The sequence below is a fragment of the Canis lupus genome, chromosome 14 (assembly GCF_011100685.1).
Source record: "Canis lupus familiaris isolate Mischka breed German Shepherd chromosome 14, alternate assembly UU_Cfam_GSD_1.0, whole genome shotgun sequence".
Classification (NCBI taxonomy): domain Eukaryota; kingdom Metazoa; phylum Chordata; class Mammalia; order Carnivora; family Canidae; genus Canis; species Canis lupus.
In genome coordinates this window covers 31,194,506-31,216,484 of record NC_049235.1, presented here as the reverse complement: position 1 = coordinate 31,216,484, position 21,979 = coordinate 31,194,506, and the positions used below count along the sequence as shown (strand labels likewise).

The window sequence follows — 21,979 nt, the reverse complement described above, 5'->3', positions numbered from 1 at the left end:
TAAAAAAACAAAAACAAAATAAAAATCAAAGAACTGTAGCAAATAAAAGGAGAATGAAAAGGACATTACTAAATGCAGCATACAATCCTTGAGTGTATGTGCTGTGAGGTAATCATACATGTTACATATATACAATTTTCATATTTTTATGACATTACTAGGACAATTGATGGAGTATAGACTATGGTGATAAGTATGATATCTATGTTAAATTCACAGGATTTTATTATTGCACTGTGGCTCTATCAAAAGTATGCTCTAATAATAGGGGGCAAAGGGCATGCAACCCACTCTCAAATGGTTCAGAAAAAAAGTGAACATATACATACAGAACCAAGGAGCAAAGGCAAACATCCATTTGAAGTCCTATGTACTTTCTGAATGAGGATGGGCAAGGAGAACAATTCAGGGGGCTGAAAAAGCCAGGAACTTAAATAACATGAGGATTTTCTATTTTCTGGGACTGATTAGAAATAAAGCTTGCCATAACGAGACTTACTATATCTCCCCAGATACTTCAGAATATGGTCAGCTGTGAAGTAAGAATTAAATTAACCCTGCTGTACTGATTGCACAGTTTAGCAAAAAAAAAAAAAAAAAAAAAAGGCAAGCAAAGCAAAAGTCAAATCTTGATTTGAAGATGCCTATAATATACTACTCTGGTTAGCATATTTCCTTGTATTTGACTATCTGAAGATACAAGAAAACACTCCCCTCAAATATCCTTACTGTAACATCAGAATGGGGATTCTTTATACTGTTGTATACACAGACTACACAAGATCCTTGGCATAAGCAAGCCATGACCTGTTTAACCATGTCCTGAACTACATGTATTATTCCTGCCATGGAAATCATCTTCTATACTACAGTCTTGACTGAGAGATTGAGAATTATATAAAATGAAAGAGTATTATTAAAGATTACCATCATAGAAAGAATAAAGGCAACAGTGGAAAAAAAAAAGTGTGTATGTATGAATGTATGCAAATTAAGAGGTAAGGTTGTTAAAAGTAAGAAGTTCTAACTTTTACTGATTCAAACAAATACCTAAAGGCAAAGTTACAGTTCCTGAACGGAAAAGGCTTTTAAAAATTTTAAATAAAACAGTCCATTTTTGTTTCTGTATATACATAAAAAAATACTTATCAAAGCAAAAAACATGCAAGTACAAAATGTTATACAATAACTGATTTAAAAAGATTACATCCCAAAATTTACCTGTCAAATTATTTCCCTCCTTCAATATAGGATAACTATTCATTAAACTAATTATGCTGCCACTAATCAAAATTTCTTTTAATTAATATTTTAAAAATTTCCTCCTTTGTATAATGTTCAAAGGCAATGAATATATTTTTTCTAAAAAAAATTTACTTATGTATTTACTTGAGAGAGAGAGAGAGAGAGAGAGAGAGAATTCCAAGTGGATGCAGTGCTGAGCATGTGGATCTCATGATCATGAGATCACAATCTGAGCCAAAGCCAAGAGCCAGACAGACAACCAACTGAGGCACCCTGGGGCCCCTGAATACACTTTTCAAAAAAGTAATTTAAAACATTTATTGAGGGAGCCTGGGTGGTTCAGTGGTTGAGCATCTGCCTTTGGCTCAGGTTGTAATCCCAGGGTCCTTCCTGGGGTTGAGTCCCGCATTGGGCTCCCCACAGGGAGTCTGCTTCTCCCTCTGTATGTCTCTGCCTCCCTCTGTGTGTCTCTCATGAATAAATAAAATCTTTAAAAAAATAAAACATTTATTGATGAGGTGTCTGCCTAGCTCAGTTTGTAGAACATGTGATTCTTGATCTCAGGGTTGCAAATCAAGTCATAGATTAGGTGTAGAGATTATCTAAAATAAATAAATAAATGTAACACATTTTTGATCAACTGAATTATCAACAGGGTAAATGTAAAATCTCACAAGGTGATGATCTAGGAGGGCAATATCTACCAAGATATGCCTTTTATTTTACCCATTATTTATCTCATTAATATATGGTCATATATTTTATAGGTTATAATGCATGCCATTTGATTACTTGAATAAGGTATAAAAATACCTTTTTTTAATTAAAGATTTTATTTATTCATGAGAGACACACAGAGAGAGGCAGAGACATAGGCAAAGGGAGCAGAAGGCTCCCTGCAGGGAGCCCAACGTGGGACTCGATCCCGGGTCTCCAGGATCAGGCCCTGGGCTGAAGGCGGCACTAAACCCGAGCCACCTGGGCTGCCCCTATAGGTCTCTTTTAATCTGTAAAGTATTATTAATACACTGATGGCAAAAAAACCTACTACAGTATAAAAGGGCATAACAGTAAAAAAATAAAGAACACTTTCCAACTTTCACTCATGATATATGTCCATAAAGTGGAATCCCACTCATAGAAACAGTTAACAAATAATTTGACATTTTCTTATGTATCCTTTCAGAAAATGTCTATGCATTTATGTCAACAAATACACATACATGGTTGTATAGAAAATACATTGAGGGGTGCCTGGGTGGCAAGGTGGTTGAGTGGCTGACTCTTGATTTTCATTCATGTTGTTATCTTGGGTCTGGAGATAGAGCCTGGCGCCAGATGCACGAGACTTCTTTAGACTTTCTTTCCCTCTCCTCTGCCCCTCCCCCACCCCCTCAAATAAATAATCTTAAAAAAAAAAAAAAAGAAAGAAAATGGGTGGAAGATTTATAATGGGAACTCAAGATATGCCAGACCATGTGCTATCAAATGATCCATAAACTCATCAGTTGTACCAAATGTACTACTCTGGAAGGGGATGATAATAATGGCAAAGACTATGTATGTGTGGAGCAGAAGGTATATAGTAATTTCTGCACCTTCCTCTTGATTTTGCTATGAACTAAAACTGCTCTAAAAAAGTAGTCTATAAGGGATGCCTGGGTGGCTCAGCATTTGAGCACCTGCCTTTGGCCCAGGGTGTGATCCTGGAGTCCTGGGATCGAATTCCACATCTGGCTCCCTGTGTGGAGCCTGTTTCTCTCTCTGCCTAGGTCTCTGTGCCTCTGTGTGTGTACCTCTCATGGATAAATAAAACCTTTAAAAAAAGAAAGTAGTCTTAAAAAAAAAAAAAAAGGACAGAATCAGCAGGGAGTGATGCCAAATGCCAGAGAGCAACTCAGTTTTTTGAAGCTGATTTTCTGTCAGATGAAAAACTTATAAGAGTGTGTATGACTACTAGTTTAAGTGGGAAGTTAGAAGATGTAACTATGGCAAACGGGATTGAAGTATATTCCATTCTTCTCAGCATTTTAATAAAGGGGAGGAAAATAGAATCTTCTAGAAAAAAGCAAACAAACAAACAAACCACCCTGACTAGTAACCAATGGGAGAATTTTGCTTTGGAGCATTCAATTAAAAAACATGATACTGGACCTTCAGGAAACTCAAAAGTGGTAGTGGGCAGGCATCCAAATATCCGCATTTATGAGTTCTCTCAACCAAGCCACTCCTGCCACCAAACCTCCCAGGGGGGGACCTGCCCAAGCCTGTTTAGCAGATGAAGCCTTATTTGAAGGGTTGCACAACAAAAACACTTACCATACATGAGTATTTCACAATGGGCAGAGCATGTACTGTACAGAAATGCCAAAGCCAAGCCTAGGACTTAATGACACACAGCACACTGATGATATGGGACTGTCTTCCCTGACATAATTTTATAGCAGTGGACTACACAAACTCAAAATTGAAAATACAAAAAAAAAAAGCCCCCCAAAACCCAAAATGAAACAAACAAACAAAACAAACCAGCAATGACCTATAGATTCTCTCAAGTACATTTTTTAAAGGCTCAAACGTAACAACAGGAATTCAACAGGGGCCAATCAGACAAGTTGCATGGTTCTTACTTTCTAGCAGGTGGAGATTGTACTCAAGCACTGCACAAAGCCTGGCAAGTATGAGTTCACAAGAAGTAATGGTGTTCAAGATGTTAAAGTGATCATACAATCCATTGGAGCTGCAGTTGTGTTTATGAGGGTTTTAATAATTAAATACATTTTTTTAATGTTTTAACTTATAATTGATATCCATGAAGCATGCAACACTTTGAAAACCAAGGACTTAAAACCAGATCTTCATCTAACAATCCAATAAGGCTCTGGGGTACCATACCATTTGCCTGAGGTCACGCATTCCATCCTAACATTGGTGATAAGAGAGAAAAGCAAAAAAAAAAAAAAAAAAAAAAAAAAAAAAAAAATATTTCCTGTGTATCAGGAGCTTACATACAAGGAACAGTCAGGGCCAGAATCTGATCAACCCAGACTCCACTTAGTGCACTTTCCTAAAAGTCAACCAAAATTGCTGCCGTGTCTTGGGCAATTATTTCTATGATACTCAAAGGCAGCCTTTTTCATTATTTGCCTCAAAGATTTTATGGTTTAGAATTAGATAAAGCATAAATATTAATTTTCAAGTCTAGTTCAGCACTTGGATAAACTGAATTGGCATTCATCATCTCCTAAATGCCAAACAGTTTTCCAGAGTTCTATTAAGAAAAAAAAAAAAAAAATCCTTAGTGAGAGGATTTAACAAAAGCTCTGCCTCCGAGGGACATGTAAACAATAGGAAATTTATGGCACCATGGTTTCTAGTATTATAGAAGCTGATTATCATATTGTTTCCTGTAGAGGCTCACCTCTACCAAAAACAATCTTCCCACTCCTGAATAATAACACCACATCCCTTCCCCTAGCCAGCGGTTTCCTCTGTCCCAGCAATGTGGGGTTCTCCTTCTTGTTTATAATAATCCAGTTCTATTACCTTGTATACTGAGGAAAACACACATCTTTTATTTTTTTCCCCCTTAGAAATGATGACATGGGACTTCATCAAGATAAAAAGCTTCTGCACAGCCAAGGAAACAATCAACAAAATTAAAAGACAACCTACTGAATGGGAGGAGAAATTTGCAAATGACATGTCAGATAAAGGGCCAGTATCTAAAATCTATAAGGAACTTATCAAAACTCAACATACAAAAAAGGAAAAAATCCAGCCAGGACATGGACAGAAGATACGGACAGACATTTCTCCAAAGAAGACATACACATGGCCAACACACATGAAAAGATGGTCAACATCACTCAGCAACAGGGAAATACAAATCAAAATCACACTAAGATACCAACTCACAGGAATCAGAATGGCTAAGATAAACAACTCAGGAAATAACAGATGTCAGGGAAGATGTGGAGGAAGGGGAACCCTCTTATATTGTTGGTGGAAATGCAAACTGGGGCAGCCACTCTGGAAAAACAGTATGGAGGGTTAAAAAAGTTAAAAATAGAACTACCCTACCATCCAGCAATTGCACTACTTGGTATTTATCCAAAGGATACAAAAATAGTGATTTGAATGGGTACATGTGGAAAGAGCCCAAATGTCCAATAACAGATGAAGGGATAAAGAAGATGTGGTATATATATTTATATATATATATAAAAAACTAGGGATAAAGAAGATGTGGTATATATATTTATATACATAAAAAACTTATAATTGATATATATATGTGCACACACACAATGGAATACTACTCAGCCATCAAAAAGAATGAAACCTTGCCATTTGCAGTGACAGGGATGAAACGAGAGAGTATTGCGCTATGCAAAGTCAATCAGAGAAAGACAAATACCATGTGATCTCACTCATTTGTGGAAGTTAAGACAACAGATGAACTTAGGGAAAGGGAAGGAAAAATAAGTAAGATAAAAAAACAGAGAGGGAGGCAAACTATTAGATAGTCTTAACTATAGGGAACAAAATGAGGATTGCCAGAAGGGAGGAGGGTGGGTATAGGGGTAACTGGGTGAGGAGCCTTAAGGAGGGCACTTGTTGGAATAAGCACTGGGTGTTGCATGTAACTGATGAATCACTAAATTCTACCCCTAAGGCTAAAGATACACTATATGTTAACTAACTTGAATTTAAAGAAAATCTAAAAAAGAAAAAAAAAAAAAGCAGAAAAAAGAAATCACAAACCCAGGAAACTGTTGTAGTTAAGTTTGAAAAGCAGTAAGGTCCTCTGCATGAATGTATAAGAACAGGATAATAGTAGAATATTCTAAAACTGCTCACCCCACAGTGGCTTATGATATATACCCTGCAGTGTTTAAGGGTTGGTATTCCTTCTTATTACTCACCTCTGCCCAGTAGTTTTCTTGTGATTTATTTAGAAATCCTCAAATATAACAGCACATCTAACAACTGCATTTCTCTGTCTGTCTATCCATCCATCCATCTAATTTATTTATGAGAAAGAGGGAGGGAGAGAGAGAATGCACATGTAAATGGGAGGAGGTGCAAAGGGTTAGAATCCTCAAGCTGACTTCTGGCTGAGCCTGGAGCTGTAGGTGGGGCTTGATCCCACAACCCATGAGATCACGTCCTGAGCTAAAACCAAAAGTCCCACGCTCAGCTGACTGAGCCACCCAGGTGACTATAACAACTGTTTTTTGAAAGTCCTCATCTAACATAAAAATAACTTGAAATATGAATAGACTAAATATAATTCTACATCTTTCACAGATGTAAGTTACTGTTTTCCTACTAAAATGTTATTTGCACAATTAAGAGAACTAAAGGTAGCCCCAAATGACTCTTTCTTTCAGATCCCCATGTATTTATTTGAGATAGAATGTGTGTGCATGAATGGGGGTGTGCAGAGAGAGAGGGACAAGTGGGCTACCAGCTTAGTGTGAGGCTGGATCCTAGGACCCTGAGATCGGGATCTGAGCCAAAGTCAGATGCCTAACTGACTGAGCCCACCCACCCAGGTGCCCTAAGACACTATCTTTACTATTAATGTGGGCCATTATGCTTTCTTAAATGTTATCATTACATTATTTTTTGTTTCTTTTGCATAAAAAAGATACACCTGATATTAAAAAATCAAGGAAGAATAACAAAAGCACTGTCTCTTTTGCATTTGCCAAAAGAATAGCTCATTCAGTGAGTTACTTAAACCTTTTATTTTCGAAGTAGATAGTTTACAAATATGACCCTCAGAACATTTTTTTGGCACTCTTTGGTCAATGCATGTCAAATTCAGAATAAGCCCAATCATTCCATTTGGCATTTAACTATCCAAAAAACATTTTCTAAAGAGACTCATGGCATCAATATCAACATTAGAGTGCGCTAAGAATGAAAAGTATTCTTGTGTATATTCTGCTAATATTAGTACAATTTTCTATTAAAAACCCAGAAATTATTCTAAATCATCAAATATTTTATTCCCTAATAGACACCATGGGAAAATGCTGCAGAAACTCCTAATGACAACCACAATCTTGCATTAAAGTGATTCACATTAGTCTGATTATTAAATCCCTGTCATATCTCTCAGGTTTAACTGTTTCAGCAAGGCCTTATTCCATTGAGTAAAAGTGTTAAAAAAAAAAAAATCAACATCAAAATCAGAATAGTCCAAACGGAAAAAAAAGTCAAATTGAGACAGTAAAAAGTCCTAAAATTCCTTTAAGGTATAGATTTTTAAAATTCCATGGATCAGATATTCATATAATTTATCTAAAAAGTAAGCTTCACAAAGAATTTCCTACTTATTTTCTAGCTGTTTATTCTAGTCGTTTTGGATAACTTCAAATCATTGTGTAATCAAGGGCAAAAAATTCTAATAGGTATATGATTTTCTTTTCCATTGTATTCTCATGCCTAGTATCAACTTTCTGCTATCACCAATGCTGAACGCGGTGGTTTGTAATTTTGATTTAGTCTTAACATGTGACGTCACGCTTTATAAAGTACTTGAGAGTAAGAACATCATCGATGTATGCTTTAAAACATAATCTACTACTTTTATGATCTTAAAAAGTTGACATTGAGAAAAACATGTCTTTGAGTGAAATCATTGCTTGTTCCTGTATGGATGACCCTAAAACTGCAGCCCATATTTATCTTGGAAATATTTTAATGTTATATTTTTTATAATTGGTTTTCTAGGGGGTTGTTCTCCCTGGAATGCTGTCCATTTTCTGGCTTGCCAAATTTACCAGTCCTTTCTAGACTTCGTTCAAAATCCCACTTTGTCCAGGAATTAGCCCTCCCACTGAGCTCCACTCCTTCTGGAATTCACACTCCTGTTTGTACTGCTCTGGCTGGGGATTGGAGAAGGCTGTGGGGAGGAGGGATCATTTGAGCTGAGAAGGATTTGAATAAATTTGATACAGAAATGGGTGGAGGTGGGCATTCCAGGATCAGGAAGCCTGATGGGTAGAGGAGTAAAAACATTGCTCCAATTAGAACTGAAAGGCAGGTAGGTATCAGAGACGCCACTTGAACAAGCAAAGGGTTCTCAAAGGTATCTAACCTATGGACTGATATAAGCAGGACAAAGCTTTAGGATGATTACTTCATTCAGTTCCTATTGGTTCAGGGGTTGGCCTATCTCCTGAAAGATATCATACCATCCTCCTGGAGGAAAAAATGTCTTATTCTTTGGGACTCATTGGTCATAACAGATGTACACCAAGATTTTTCTTAATAACATATCAATTCTGAGATTTAATTATTAGAATTGTATCTCTTGTGACTGTCTCCTTAAAAATAATTTTTATGTTGGGGTGCCTGAGTGGCTCAGTCAGTTAGCATCTACCTGGGCTCAGGTCATGATCTCACGGGCCTGAGATCAAGGCCTGAGATCAAGCCATGCATCATCATTGTCTGGCTCCCTGCTCAGGGGGAAGTCTGCTTCTCCCTTTCCCTCTCCCTGTGCACCTCCCTACTGCTTGTACTAGGTCTCTCTGTCTCTTTCAAATAAACAAATAAATAAATAATAAATAAATTTAAAAAATAAATAAATAAATAAATAAAGTTTTCTCCCTCCAATTCCCAGAGCTCTGGTTGTGCTTGGCTGTCTCCCAGAGACCATCCATAATCATTTCCTACCAGATCAGAAGAGGCTACTTAGTGGGCCTGCTTTACTCCACGATCAACAGACCAGGAAGAAATTCTACTCAGAGGGTGATCAATGTAGTTTAAAGAGCTGCTTTGTCTTCTAGGCTTAACACAATCCCACAATAGACAATCAAATGACAAGAGACAAAACCATCAATTTTCTAGCCTAATATTGGGAAGGGGGTACTAACTTTTTTCTTCTGATACAGAAATAGCTTTCTATTTTTAATTATTGGAGCAGTTCTGTTACACACAGATAAGAGGCACCAGCATAGTTTTAAATTGCACAGTGATATAGGTAATGTAAATATGAGATGAAGCTAGAGATATACTAATGTGTACTTCAGCAATATCTGGCAGTGATATTGGATTGGCTACATTGTCCTTAGACATTGTGAAGACTTCACCTTGAAGCTTAATTAAATCTTTAAAAATCCGTCAAAGTCTGGGAAGACATGTTAAAAATGATATAAAAAATCTCCATGTCGGCCTTGGGAATCATTAACATTTAAAAAGTCCAAGACATAATAAAAGAAACCTAAATACCAGGATATATTAAATTATAAAGTTGTAAGAATCCAGGAAGTAAGTGTGAAAATAAGCATTTAGTTAAGCAAACCCTGAGTAAGAATCTTGCAGGCACAAGTTCTGAGCCTACATTAATATACTTGTCCTAAAAATGCTGATATTGCTCATAACAGTTTTGGTACTTCTTTTTCGGAAATGGTTTATAAGGAATAGAAGAAAATCGGTATCTCCACTTCATTCACATCTTGCTTTTTTCCTTTAAATTCAATATATTTACACCCCTTATTCAGACTCGTCTGCAAATTACTTTGTCATTTTCCAAAAAAGATGAAAATTAGCTTCCAGTGAGATATTCATAAGCCTGTGACACAAGCACTGAGCAATGCCACCTACCTCTTAGTTTTGTGGAGAAGCTAAAATGTGATGTGAACAGTTTATGGAAATGCATTGTTCACAAGATCATCCCTTTGCAGATTTAGGTATAACTGTTTTAACATTAAATGAATAATTGCATAAGCTAAATTCCAAGTATAGAGAAAGAACATTTGCATTCATATTATTTCTTCTGCTTTGTTAAACAACAACAACAATTTTTAGAGGCTGTAATACTTCCAAATCCTCCTCTTAAAAACTTCATTATGGAAAATTTCAAACATACCCAAGAGTAGAACAGTTTAACGAAATCAATGTACTCATCACCCAGCTTCAAGTGTTAACACAAGTCAATTTCTTCATTAATACTCTTACTCGGTGTCTGTCTCCTATGGTCACAGAATTATAGTGAAGCCAATCTCAGATGCCATATAATTCTCTCAAATAATTCAGAGTATATCTCTAAAAGACAAGGGATCTTTTAAAAATATAGCTACAATAATTCTTTCAAACCTAAAATAAAATAAAATTCCTTTTTAAAAAAAGATTATTTATTTATTTATTCATGAGAGAGCGGGGGAGGGGGGGGCAGAGACACAGGCAGAGGGAGAAGCAGGCTCCATGCCAGGAGCCCAACGTGGGACTCGATCCTGGGACTCTAGGATCGCACCCCTGGGGGCCAAAGGCAGGCGCCAAACCTCTGAGCCACCCAGGGATCCCCTAAAATGAAATTCCTTAAAAGTGTCAAATATTCTCTCAAAAAAAAAAAAATGTACCTAAGAAAAGAAAATCGAACGTCAAGGAAACATTATCCTGAAAGATGCAACGCTCAAAAACAAGCTATTCCCCTGCAACAAAAAGGAAACAGCATTCTCTAAAAGCAGAGAGTTGGAGGTCTGGGGCTATAATGGGGGAAATCCAGGAATGGCATGCAAAATGTGTAACATGTGCATATTAACATTTTTTTATTCCTTGGTTGACAGCATTCATCAATCAGAATGTCAAGAAGCCTGAGAATGAAACATTTAAAGACCTTCTGCCCTTGGTTATGGCTGTGTGCGCTCCGTGCCACATCACCTCATATTGCCAGGAAGGATTAGTCAAGTAGGGAAACAAATCCACCTAAAATAACTCAGAGATCAAACTAAATTCAACTCAGCAACCAGTGAGTATACACTGGGTGCCAGACACTAGGTTACGATTTTGAGAAACAAGAGTAAATTAGTCCTAGTTAATTCATAGTTGAGAAGGAGGAGGGGTCAAACAGATAAATAAGAACTGTCATAGAATGTCACGAAAAAGGTACTTGCTTCAGGTATTTTCATGGGGAGCCAGATGAAGAAGCAATGATTAGAGTAGAGACTTTGAGCTTTTTAGTTACCCCCCCTTCAAACCTATGAAGTAATGTGTTTTCTAGCACCTGTGATGCCCTCACTGAATGAGATGGGAGAGGTGATCATGAAAGCTGGAGAGAAGAGTTTACATGAAGTGGTATTTTGAAAGTTAAGCAGTCCATCAGATCTGAGGAGACAGAGAGCCCTGTGGTGAGGGAAGGGAGGGCATTCCAGGAAGAGAAAAGCAGGAACAAAGAGGTGGAAATTACTGGCATGTGAGGGAACCAGAAGTGTGGTGACCTTAGTGTGTGGGAGGGGCTGGCTGACTGGAAATGCCGGCTGGGACCAGAAGTTGGAGCCTTCCAAGCAAGAACTGAACCTCTGTTCTGTGGCCAGTGGAAAGCTATTGACATGTTTTAAGTGAATCAATTCCGTCTTTACAGAGTTATGTCTCATCATGCTTGGGTGGATGATGGGTGGGTGTTCAAGGTTTACGGAACTGGTGGCATCTTGAATTAGCTGGGTGAGGAGAGTTGAGAGAGAAGCAGGCTTCTTAGGAACCCGCTGGAACAGGCCAGGAGAGAGGTCTAGGGTGGCAGTAATAGAAAAGAGACACAACAATTTCAGACATTTCAGAAAATATTATTTTTTAAAAGGTGACTAAAGAAAAGAGAGACCAAAGCAAATTTTTAATGCAGTGTGGAAAAGTGTGTTTGTATGCTCCAGTTTCTTTCAAAAAGTGGGAATATACATATAAGCTATAAACATATAAACTATGTTTATATGAAACTTCTCAGGAAGGATCTGAGAGAAACAGATACCAATGGTTGCTGGGCATGGAGAAAAGACTGGGAAAAGAGGTAGGGAGGAGGCTGTTGTACCTGTGGCATGCTGAACCACACAGATGTGTTCTCTCCTGACTACTTGAAGATTACAGAATTTCCCCTTTACTGCCATCCACGTAGGCAGAAAATAGCAGAAAGAGAAAGGTTTTGAAGGCACATCTGGATTCCAATTCTGGCCCTGATACTTCCTAACTGTGGGGCTGTGGGCAAACTTACTAAGTTCTTTTAGTTTCTGTCCTCTTTCTCTGCTGAAATAGAGGTAACATTGACTAACTCAGGTCACTATAACAATGGTAAAAGTAGATTCTATACAATAAAGCATCTGCTAGAATATCTGGCACAAACCAAAAACTCTGTAAGTGGGTGGTAGCTATTTTATTACCAATAAAACTTCTTTGACATGAATACGTTCATAGTACAAGAAAAGTTCCTTGATCAAGTTTAAGGTATGCTCATTAGCTAACCTTATTCCTACATTAAATATTTGCCCTGTACAAAATGATTAATGTAATCCATCAGATGAATGCTATCCATTACGCACCGGTTTCTAGGAATTTAAACATAGTATTTATCTGCATTTCTGGGTAGGTGTTAAGTTTTTTAAATGGCATTGACTAAATTCACTGAAGTCATGTATTCAGAGGACTAAATGCCACCCAGATGCCATAAAGCAACAAGAAAATAGGCAATAAGTTGCTATCCTTGAGGAACTGACAACCTCAGTGAGACAAACAGGTGTGACCTTCAAGCAACCATGGCCCCAATTTGGCACAAGAGATGGAAATACTGGCAATGAAGTACCCAGTTCTAGAGAGGGATCCGCCGAAAATGTTACATCACATGTTAGAGGAGGTTACTCTGCAAGCATTTGTGGGTTTCTTCTGCATGCTACTTATGTTTTAAATCAGTTGTAACTGTAGCAGGAACAGCATTCTGAGCGTTACAAAAGATTGGTCACTCTCAAAAGCCTTACTACTTGGTCGTTTGAACAGGGACATCATTATTAAAGCATCATCACACAACAGTTTCTTTGTTATACACTGAGATGAATAATTACAAAGTATTTTCATGTGAGATGTTCTGGCTCGGATCTGCCTCAGCCTGTAAAGATGAAGCCTTAAAAAGAAAACAGCTGGAGTTTAGAAAAGATTCTGCTAAATGCAGGAAATAATGATGAACATCTTCCAGGATTTCAGAAGCTTTCGTGAATGCTTAAAAAAAAAAAAAAAAAAAGGAAAGAAAGAAAGAAAAAGAAATAGATTATAAGGCCAGATGAAAATGCATTTCATTTCATATGTGGCACTGTGGGGAGAAAGAGTGGTTGGTGGGGATGCTTAGCAAAAAAAAAAAAAGTCTCCATAATTATTCAAATATTTCTCTTTGAAGTAGATGCGTCTAGGAAGAAAAATCAATACAAGTCGGCAGAGAAAACCACAGTAACACTTGCACGTTAATTTCTAAGGAAGCTTTCATTGATGCCGTAAATATGCTGCGGAGGCGCGCCCTGGAGCAACGACAGACTCCGTCTTAGCTACTAAGTCTCGCTTCTGAGCCGCAGGAGGGTTCACACTTGTACTTACCCCCTAGCTACTACCTACGGGGGAAACTGCAAGCTCGCTCGAGGCAACCTCCAACGGTTGAATGAAGGTTGGATTAGGAGGCTAATCTACGGCTATATATAGACAGCAACACCAATGTAATCTCCGCCCTCTTCCCCCTCCCCTCCCTGTTTCCATAAATCTCAAGATCTGAGTTACAAAGAGACCGGGAACTCCAGCCGAGCGGAGGCCCTTCCTTCCCCCTTCCCCCCGGGCCATCGCTCCTAAACCAAGTATTAGTTTAAGTGTGAATTGCTTCCAAACATCCTCAACAGGCACCACGGGGCGCTCAGATCCGGTTTTCCTCCGCGGCGTCCCCAGGGGCCGGAGGAGATGACAAGCAGAGTGTGTGTGCTTTGGCCGGAGGGGGGTGGGGAGGGGTGGGGGGGAGGCGGTCGAGGCTGGCCGAAGGAGAACTACCCCCTCTGGAGAGCCCTCCCGCGCCGCGTTCAGCTCGCCCGCACTCCCCCATCGCGCCCCTGGCCCGAGGCCCCAGCCCCGGCCTCCGGGGGGCCGCATCTGGCGGTCCACGCCCCCGCCGCTCTGCACCCACCGCGTCCCGCCGCGTGGCCCGCCCCCGCCGCCTCGCGGTCCCGGGGTCTCCCCGCGGCGGCCGGACGTGGCGAGCGGCGGGTCCTCAGCCTGGGGCGCGGCGCGCGGCATCTGCGACGGCCGCGGGGGAGGCGGGCAGGCTCCCCCACCCCGGGGCCGGGAAGCGCCCCAGCGGGCACATGCTTCCTGCCGCCGGCTCCGGCCCGGAGGGGAGCCCCCGGCGGGGCGGGGCGGCGGCCGCGCTCCCCGCAGCCTCCCACGCGCCCCCCGCACCGCCCGAGTCGCTCCTCACCTGTCCGAGGAGGTAGCGGCGACGCGCGAGGCTGCAGGCTGCGGCGATCCCGGCAGCGGCGGTGGCACCTGCGGCAGGTGGCGGCGGCAGACAATGGAGGAGTGAAGGACAGACACATTGACACCGACCCACGGAGCCCGGCGCAGCCCCGCCTCCCGCGCCGCCCCGCCCCCCGGGCCGCCCCCCGCTCGGGCCGCGCCACTCCCGGGGGAACCCGCGGCCTCGTCGCCGCAGCCGGGGGCCTCGGCGCCCCGAGCAGCCAGGCCCGGGCCCAGAACTTCAGGAGAGGGAGCCTGAAGGCTGCGTGCGCCTAGACCTCTGAGCGGAGCGGCAGGGCGCGGCGGGGAAGGCGGAAGACGACTTCCATCCCCCCCCCTGGTTTTCTCCGTTGGGTTCTTCCCGGCCGGGCTGCGCCAATGGGAGTCTCCGGCTGCCGCCTCCTGTGGCTCCGCCCCCCGGCCTGGCCAATGACGGGCGGGCGGGCGGCGGCGGCCGCGGGGCCGGCCCAAGGACCTCCCGGCTCGCCGGAGCTCGCCAGCTGCTCGCCAGCCCGCGGGAGGGGGCCAAGCCTCCGGGCGCTTCCGCGGTTGGCTGCTCAGCGCCCCGGCCTCGAGTTGCCCCGCTGCGCTCGGCGTTCCTAACACGCGCGCACACACTGCTTCTTTTTCTAATACCTCCAAGGAAATAGAACCGTCTTCAAGCTGGCGGGAGCAATGGTGCACATAACGAAAGGCGAGCTGACCCGGGAAGAAAAGGAGCTGCTAGAAGTCATCGCGAAAGGTATGGGCGCTGCTGGGCTGCGGCGGGGCGCTCGCAGGCCTGGTCTTGGAGGCGTGGCGGAGCCTGGAGGCGGCCCTGGCCGGGCGGACCCTCCGCCGCGGGTCCGGCGACGTTGGTGGCCTCGCACCGGGAAAGCAGCGTGTCTCCCGGCCTGGCCCGGGACCGGCTGCGGGGGTGGCGAGGAGGGGAGCCAGCAGCACTGCTGCGACAGGAGCTGGAGGCCGCGGCGGTTCGTCTTCCGAATCCGATTTTTGGAAAGAAACACATTTCCAGGCCCCGGCTCAGATCGTTAACGAGCGGCCCCTGGGTGTGGGTCCCATGGTGCGCCTTCTGCAAAACTCTCCAGGTGATTTTGACCCTCGCCGGGCTTGGCGACAGGGGGAGGCCTCGGGTTCTTGGAAGGGTGTCTGTCTAAAGGGCCGTTTCGACTTCCGGAGGCCGAAGAATCTGGATGCCTTGGCCGTCCCCGCCCCCGCCCCCGCCTGGGGGGGAGGTGGTGGGGTGGGAGGGAAATCCTCTAGAGAAGAGTTCTTTCTAAGGGCACAGAACTAGGTCTGTCCTTTGCTACCTGGAGGGGTCTGCGTCCCGGCCTCCGCGGCCTCCTTGCAACCCGCGGGGAAGCCAGGAGGTTGGCCGGGCGCCCGCAGCCCTCGGCGCCCTCGCCCAGCTCCGCTCCCCGCCGCGTGCTCGTCAGCGCCTGCCCTGGCGCTCTCCCGGCGCCTGTCCCACCTCCGCAGCTTCGGGTGCCGGGCCGCGAGGGCCGCGGGGACCGGCCGGGGGCCCTGTTTCCCCTCTGCCCCCGAGTGGACGTCCCGGAGGAGTCCCCTGCCGAGTCCCGTTACCTGGCAGGTGACAGCAGCGTGACTACGTGGCTTCTCCTGCACAGGCACCGCGGACACAGTTTACGCTCCAGGATGGAGGCAGGCACATCTGCACATCTGTCCATGCAGGCTCCCCACTTTCCAGCCCTCTTCCTGTCGGGCAGCCTGACTCAAATCTGGACCCTCGGAGAGTAAGGCAGATTTATTCTTAATACTGACAAGGGGAAGCCTAGACGGAAAAGAGAAAAAAAAAAAAAATCGGATTTGAACCCCACTGGTGCAGATGAGCCCAAGGCCACCTCGTCTGATCTCAACAGTTTCAAATCAGTCACAGCTACATTTATCCTAAGTGATCTTTGCCCAGGACTGTAGGACATGGAGTTGGTGCTTTTATCGTTTGTGCTGCACGGTTCTGGCCCCTTTTTTGTGTTTTGTTTGTTTGTTTGTTTGTTTTGTTTTTTGGGGTTTTTTTTGGTACTGCATGCTTTGTGTCCTGCGGTTACTTTCTCCCTTCCCCGGGTTGGCTCTGGGATTCAGTTCTAACACGTGAGCGCCAGCTGTGAGCCAGGTACTGTGCTGGGCAGAAGGAAACAGGATCCGCTCAGAATCCACCAGAGATGCACGTTCTGCTTTTAAACAGTACAGAGCTATCGGTTTGTCAAAGTATGAACAAGTGAGCAGTTTTATAAAGTGGAAAGGGAAGCCTTGGATGCTTTTGTGGGGTTTTTTTTTTGGGGGGGGGGTGTACACCAGTCTTTATTTTGAAGATGGTATAAACGAGAATTAATGTAAAGTTTAGTCTGGTTACTGCTGCTGTTTCTGGATCCACAGTGTACATCACGTTGCATTTGTGCACAGACACAGTATGGTTCACCGATTTCATTGGCCCAAGCCATGAAGAAATGAGACTGGACTTAGTCGGTGATACATTCTTTTCAGGTGAAGGTCCATGGGACATCACTGTACTCTCAAAGAAAAATAATGGGAGATATGAGAAAATAACAATTATAATCTACCTTTATTGAATATTGAATATGAGCCAGACATAATACATAGCACTTTACATCATAATACTTAGCACTTTACATCTGTTGATATATTTGATTTTGATGCCCTAGGAATTATTTTTAAGCAACAGCATGATGAGACCACATGGGGTGGTGGTTCACCATGCAGATCTGATTTGGAATCCTATCTCAATCATTTGCTGGTCACGTGGCCTTGGGCAACTTACTCTTACTGAGCTTCCGTTTCTCCATGGTACCTACCTCACACTCTTGTTGGGAGGATCAAATGAGTTAGTGCCTGTAAAGCATTTAAAATGCTGTTTGTGTTATCTGTTTTTATGGTATGTACAGTGATCTCCACTTTATAGTCATAGAAACGGAAGGAACTGAAAAGTTAGATAATTTGTCCGGTGTCACACTGAAAATAAGTGGCAAAGCAGAGATATCATTTGGCCTGTGGTCCTGGAAATGCACTGGACTTGAAAACAAACTAAACTAAAACTGAAACCAGAACGATAGCAGCCCATTCCATATTCACTTCTAGAGGCAATTTAATTTCAGCAACGCAGTATCATCTGTATTAATTAATCTAACTTATTATTTTTTTTAACTTATTATTTAAAATAAAATATTTTAAAATAATTTAAAATTAACTAGTTTTTAAATTAATTTAATTTTAACTGTTACTGATTTTATAGTTTTGTGTGCGTTTAATTTGTAAATTTTTTTGCAGTTGAATGAAGATCATAAGCAAAGCTTGTATTAATACGCATAAGAAACTTTTTAAAGTGGGTGGGTAGAAGTTTTTAAGTCTTTTTTTTTTTTTCCCTTGGTTACATTCTTAACTTTGAGAAGTGCTAGATTAGTCAGCACTAGTAGTTGGAACTAACAATAAATTTTCAGCCAAGTGTGACCTGTCATTTTGGCCAATCCAAAATAAACTCAGCAAATTATTGAGTATCTCTTTTCTGCCAGTTACTGCCCTTCAGAAGTTAAGCTGACTGTGAGTGAGACTTACAATCCAGAGAATACAGCACATTGCTTCTAGACACTTTCAGAACACTTTCTTCTTCAAATCAAATGCTAGGTAGTTTATAGATTATCTATTTGTTGGAATGCCAAGAAGTTCCAGATAAAACTGAGAAGCTCTTTCATATATACCATTCATATCATAGTTAATGATGGCATCCATTTTACATTTAAGAAGAGAAAATTAGGATCACTGAAGCTCAGCTGATGAGTTTATATTACATGTACATTGACCCATTCTTCTAAATTCTGATATGGTTTTTGTTAAGCACTGAAGAAGCACTATTTCAAAATACATTAAACTTTCCTTAAGGGCATAAATCAGAAAATCTTCCATTCCTTGTTTAGTACCTGAAATCTCTGAGATTGTTGACTAAATGAGAAAATAAATTTACTACTTTTTTTCATTATTTACATAAAAGGATTTATTGAAGTAGACTTGGACAATAAGGTTTATTTCACCAACTATGTTTAGGTATAATTAAAGTATGATAGATGGTGCATATTAGTGTATTTAGACCTATAGTTTTCTACCAATGTCATTATATTAGGAAAATAAAATTAGAAATCATTACACATTTTCCTCATTTGCTCATCTGTTTTCCAAAATCTGGAAGCCCAAACAGTTGGAGAAAAAAAACTTCATCCTGGTCCCTGCATTTCAAAAGGCTAACTGGTATTCAGTGGTATATGTATACACGCCTCATCTTTACTTATTTATTTTAAATTACTCCCTAACAAGACAGATTTAACTTAGATTGTTGGCCATTGGGATAAACATTTCATAGAATCATTGACCTGTTCTCTCACGTGAGCCAAATGTTTATAATCGGAATCCCTATCCTCCCCCTAACATGTGGCATGCTTTGACATGCTCACAGTCCCTATAGTATTGTCCCTTTACTGAGTGAACACCTGACTAGGTGGAAAAATAACTTCAATTATTTCTCACTGAATAATGGATATCAGCCAAAGTATCTTCCTGAAGTGAAATTGGGGTGCTGGAGTTTTTGTTCTGTTATAATTCCTTTCTAAAGGTGGAGGAGAAAGTCTCTGATGAGAAGGCCAGGTGTGGATAATGTTCCATATAGAACTTGCTTACATGCTTGAGGGCTTTACTCACTTACTCTGTAGCCCTTCAGAGCTATAGCCAGTGATATTACCTGCCCTCAGATGGAGTACAGTGTCAGAAAAATGCACTATTTACAAGATAGCTGCTGTCATGACCCAGGGACTTGTAAATCATTCACTTGACACATTTTCCCAGCAGAGCTATTTCTCTGTCAATCTGGGAGACATTTCTCTGTCTTTTCCCTCTTGGTATGAGGCAACCAGATGCCTAAGGAGCAGGTCAGGGAGAGAGAAGCATGCTAATCTTTATTCTGCATTCCACATTTAACTCTGGGCAACTAGCAGAATTTAGCACATTCTGCAACTGTAATTTTCAGTTTATAGAGAGAAATAACTCCTAGTTGTGGGATGCTCCTTTTCTTTTATGTCCTTTTGGAGGAGAGGCTTATCTCATCCTTTCTTTCTGAGAACATTCAATTTCATTGTTCCCTTCCCTGTCAAACCAGAAATTTTTTGGCAGAATGAGTGGGCTGACTGTTATTAATGATAATAGCAACATTCTCTCTTTAACTACTTGCTTGTGTCAGTATGCCTTACAGAAGACTGGAAAAACCTGACAGGTGCAGCCCAATTACAGTGTATTTCCAAATTTACAAAGGACTAACCTTCAGGTTTATGTTAGAGGACGTTCAGTATGACAGTCTGAGTGCTGACCATAAGGCACTTTTATATGGAAGCAGGCTTTAAAGAAATGTTTACCTAAGCATTTCTAAACCAAGAATTCTATTATAAGAATGCTCTTATCAATTCACAGGGCCTCGTGATGACAGGGCATATAAATACTGACTACATTTTGAACTCCAGTTATTACATTGACTGGAATTTAAGCTTCAGATGGTGGGTTGGACTACATGCTCTTTAAGATTTCAGTATTAGGAGTCTTATTTATGCTTTGTGGTTATTGTATCACTGCCAAAGGGAAAATATGGCCAATTTAATATACTTTAAGGTCATTGGAAGTAAAAACAAGATGGAGCTATTTTGGCTTCTGTAAATCAATTCTTCTGGATAATTACATTGTGGAAAAAATACTACATGTTGATGCTTTATTTCCTAACAAGCTAACCAGACTAGTTTTAGTTTTACATATAACCCTTTAAAATTTGTTTCCATGATGTTAGTTTTTTTTCTGTTGTAATGATAAATAACTAATTTTGTATTTCTTTCTTTTCTTCCTTTTTTTTTTTTCCTTTTCTTTCTTTTTTAAAGGTACTGTCCAAGAAGCTGGAACATTATTAGCCAGCAAGAATGTTCGTGTCAACTGTTTGGATGAGGTAAAATTTAAAAATCTGAATAAAATGCTTATTTTTATAAGAATTGATAATATATAAAATACAATGGTAAGAGTTGTTTTCTAGCATTTGTGCTCAAGTTATACTCATCTCTAAACGAAATGTAAGCAGACAGTTTACAAAAGACAAAGTATGTAAGAACATGTTTAATTTTATTAATCAAATAAGAACAAATTAAACTAAATCATCATTTCTGTAAAGTGTGGGAAATATTGGACTTCTATATACTAATGGATTAGGTGTAGATTGGCATCACATTTTGGAGAAAATTTTGGAATTGTGTCATTTTTAAATGTGCATACTTTTGATAAAGTGATTCTACTTCTAGGGAAAGCTAACCAAACCTAAACCCAACTTTCTAGAACAACTGCTCTTCAAAATAACTTTCTGTGATGATGGTGATGTCTTTTCTGAGCTGTCCAATATCAGCCATTAGCCATGTGTAACTAGTAGCTACTTTATGATACAGTGTGGCTCTAGTACTAGAAAGTTAACTGAATGTCAGTTGCTCGTGCAGAAAGGGGAAGGAGTTTTATTGACCTTTTACCCAAAAATGAGTACCAAAATTAATGTCAGACAAAATAAAGTTTAAAGCAAAAAATTTAAAAAAATTTTTAAAAAGATAAAATGCCTTTCTCATAGATTAATTTAATAATCAGTAACCCACCAAGAATATAGTAGGTGTAAACCTTCACTTCTAAGTTCATAAGCTTTGAGATTCATAAAGAAAAAGAATTCAAACAAGAAATTTGTAAGGCCACAATAACACCTTTGAGAAACCACCAGATTAAGTAACAAAAAAGTAATATAAGAAGCAGAAAATTTGGATAGCTAATTGATAGTCAATGCACTGTATGTAAGATGGAAAAAAAAATAGTACATTTTCTTTTACATGGAACATTGATAAAAATTAGTCTATGTATTATTTACTGTTTTATAAAGGAAACTAGCTAATTTCAAAGTACGACTAATACAGAATACATTGAAAATAAACAAAAATATGATCCAAATAATAAAACAACCTGAAAGTTTTATTTTAATTCTAGATAATTCTTAGGTAAAAGAAGGAATAGAAGTAGAAATTGTCTACCATTTAACACTGAAAATACAACATTCATCAAAATCTAGTATTTATCAAAAGCTGTGCTATGTGGCCAGAGTGATATTCAGAGGAAATTTTTCAGCATTTATTATTGTACTTTCAATCTATGTGTTCTCAACTTTTACCTTGGGATTTTAAAAAAGGATTAGGCTATACTCGAAGAATAAAGAAAGTGAACCAGTGAACTAAAATAGAAATAAACAGTTTAAAAAGCCATCAGGCACAAGCAACAAAAGAATAAAATAAAATAAAAATTTTTGTGCTTCAAGGTATATCATTAAAAAAGTGAAAAGATAACCCATAGAATGGTTTCATAAATCATTTCTGATAAAGGCCTTATAACTATAGGT

General features: G+C 40.6%; 2 protein-coding genes across 4 annotated transcripts in view; one reads left to right on the top strand and one right to left on the bottom strand.

Moving 5' to 3' along the window:
- BZW2 (basic leucine zipper and W2 domains 2) overlaps positions 1–14,618 on the bottom strand; it is a 63,094-nt gene extending 48,476 nt beyond the window's left edge. The window contains exon 1 of one of the 2 annotated variants that reach the window (XM_038557011.1): positions 14,468–14,618. Coding sequence is in view for 1 of the 2 variants with exons in the window: in XM_038557009.1 (XP_038412937.1) it covers positions 14,468–14,585 (118 nt within the window). In the remaining variant the exon portion in view is untranslated. The remainder of the gene's footprint in view (positions 1–14,467) is intronic. The other variant, XM_038557009.1, reaches the window with a different exon arrangement.
- Positions 14,619–14,964: 346 nt separating this feature from the next.
- The window catches only part of ANKMY2 (ankyrin repeat and MYND domain containing 2), a 36,582-nt gene continuing 29,567 nt past the window's right edge, over positions 14,965–21,979 (top strand). The window contains exons 1-2 of one of the 2 annotated variants that reach the window (XM_038556991.1): positions 14,965–15,247; positions 20,445–20,509. In XM_038556991.1, coding sequence (XP_038412919.1) covers positions 15,181–15,247; positions 20,445–20,509 — 132 coding nt within the window. In that variant the 5' untranslated portion in view covers positions 14,965–15,180. Of the gene's footprint in view, positions 15,248–20,051; positions 20,073–20,444; positions 20,510–21,979 lie in introns of those variants that run through there. The other variant, XM_038556992.1, reaches the window with a different exon arrangement.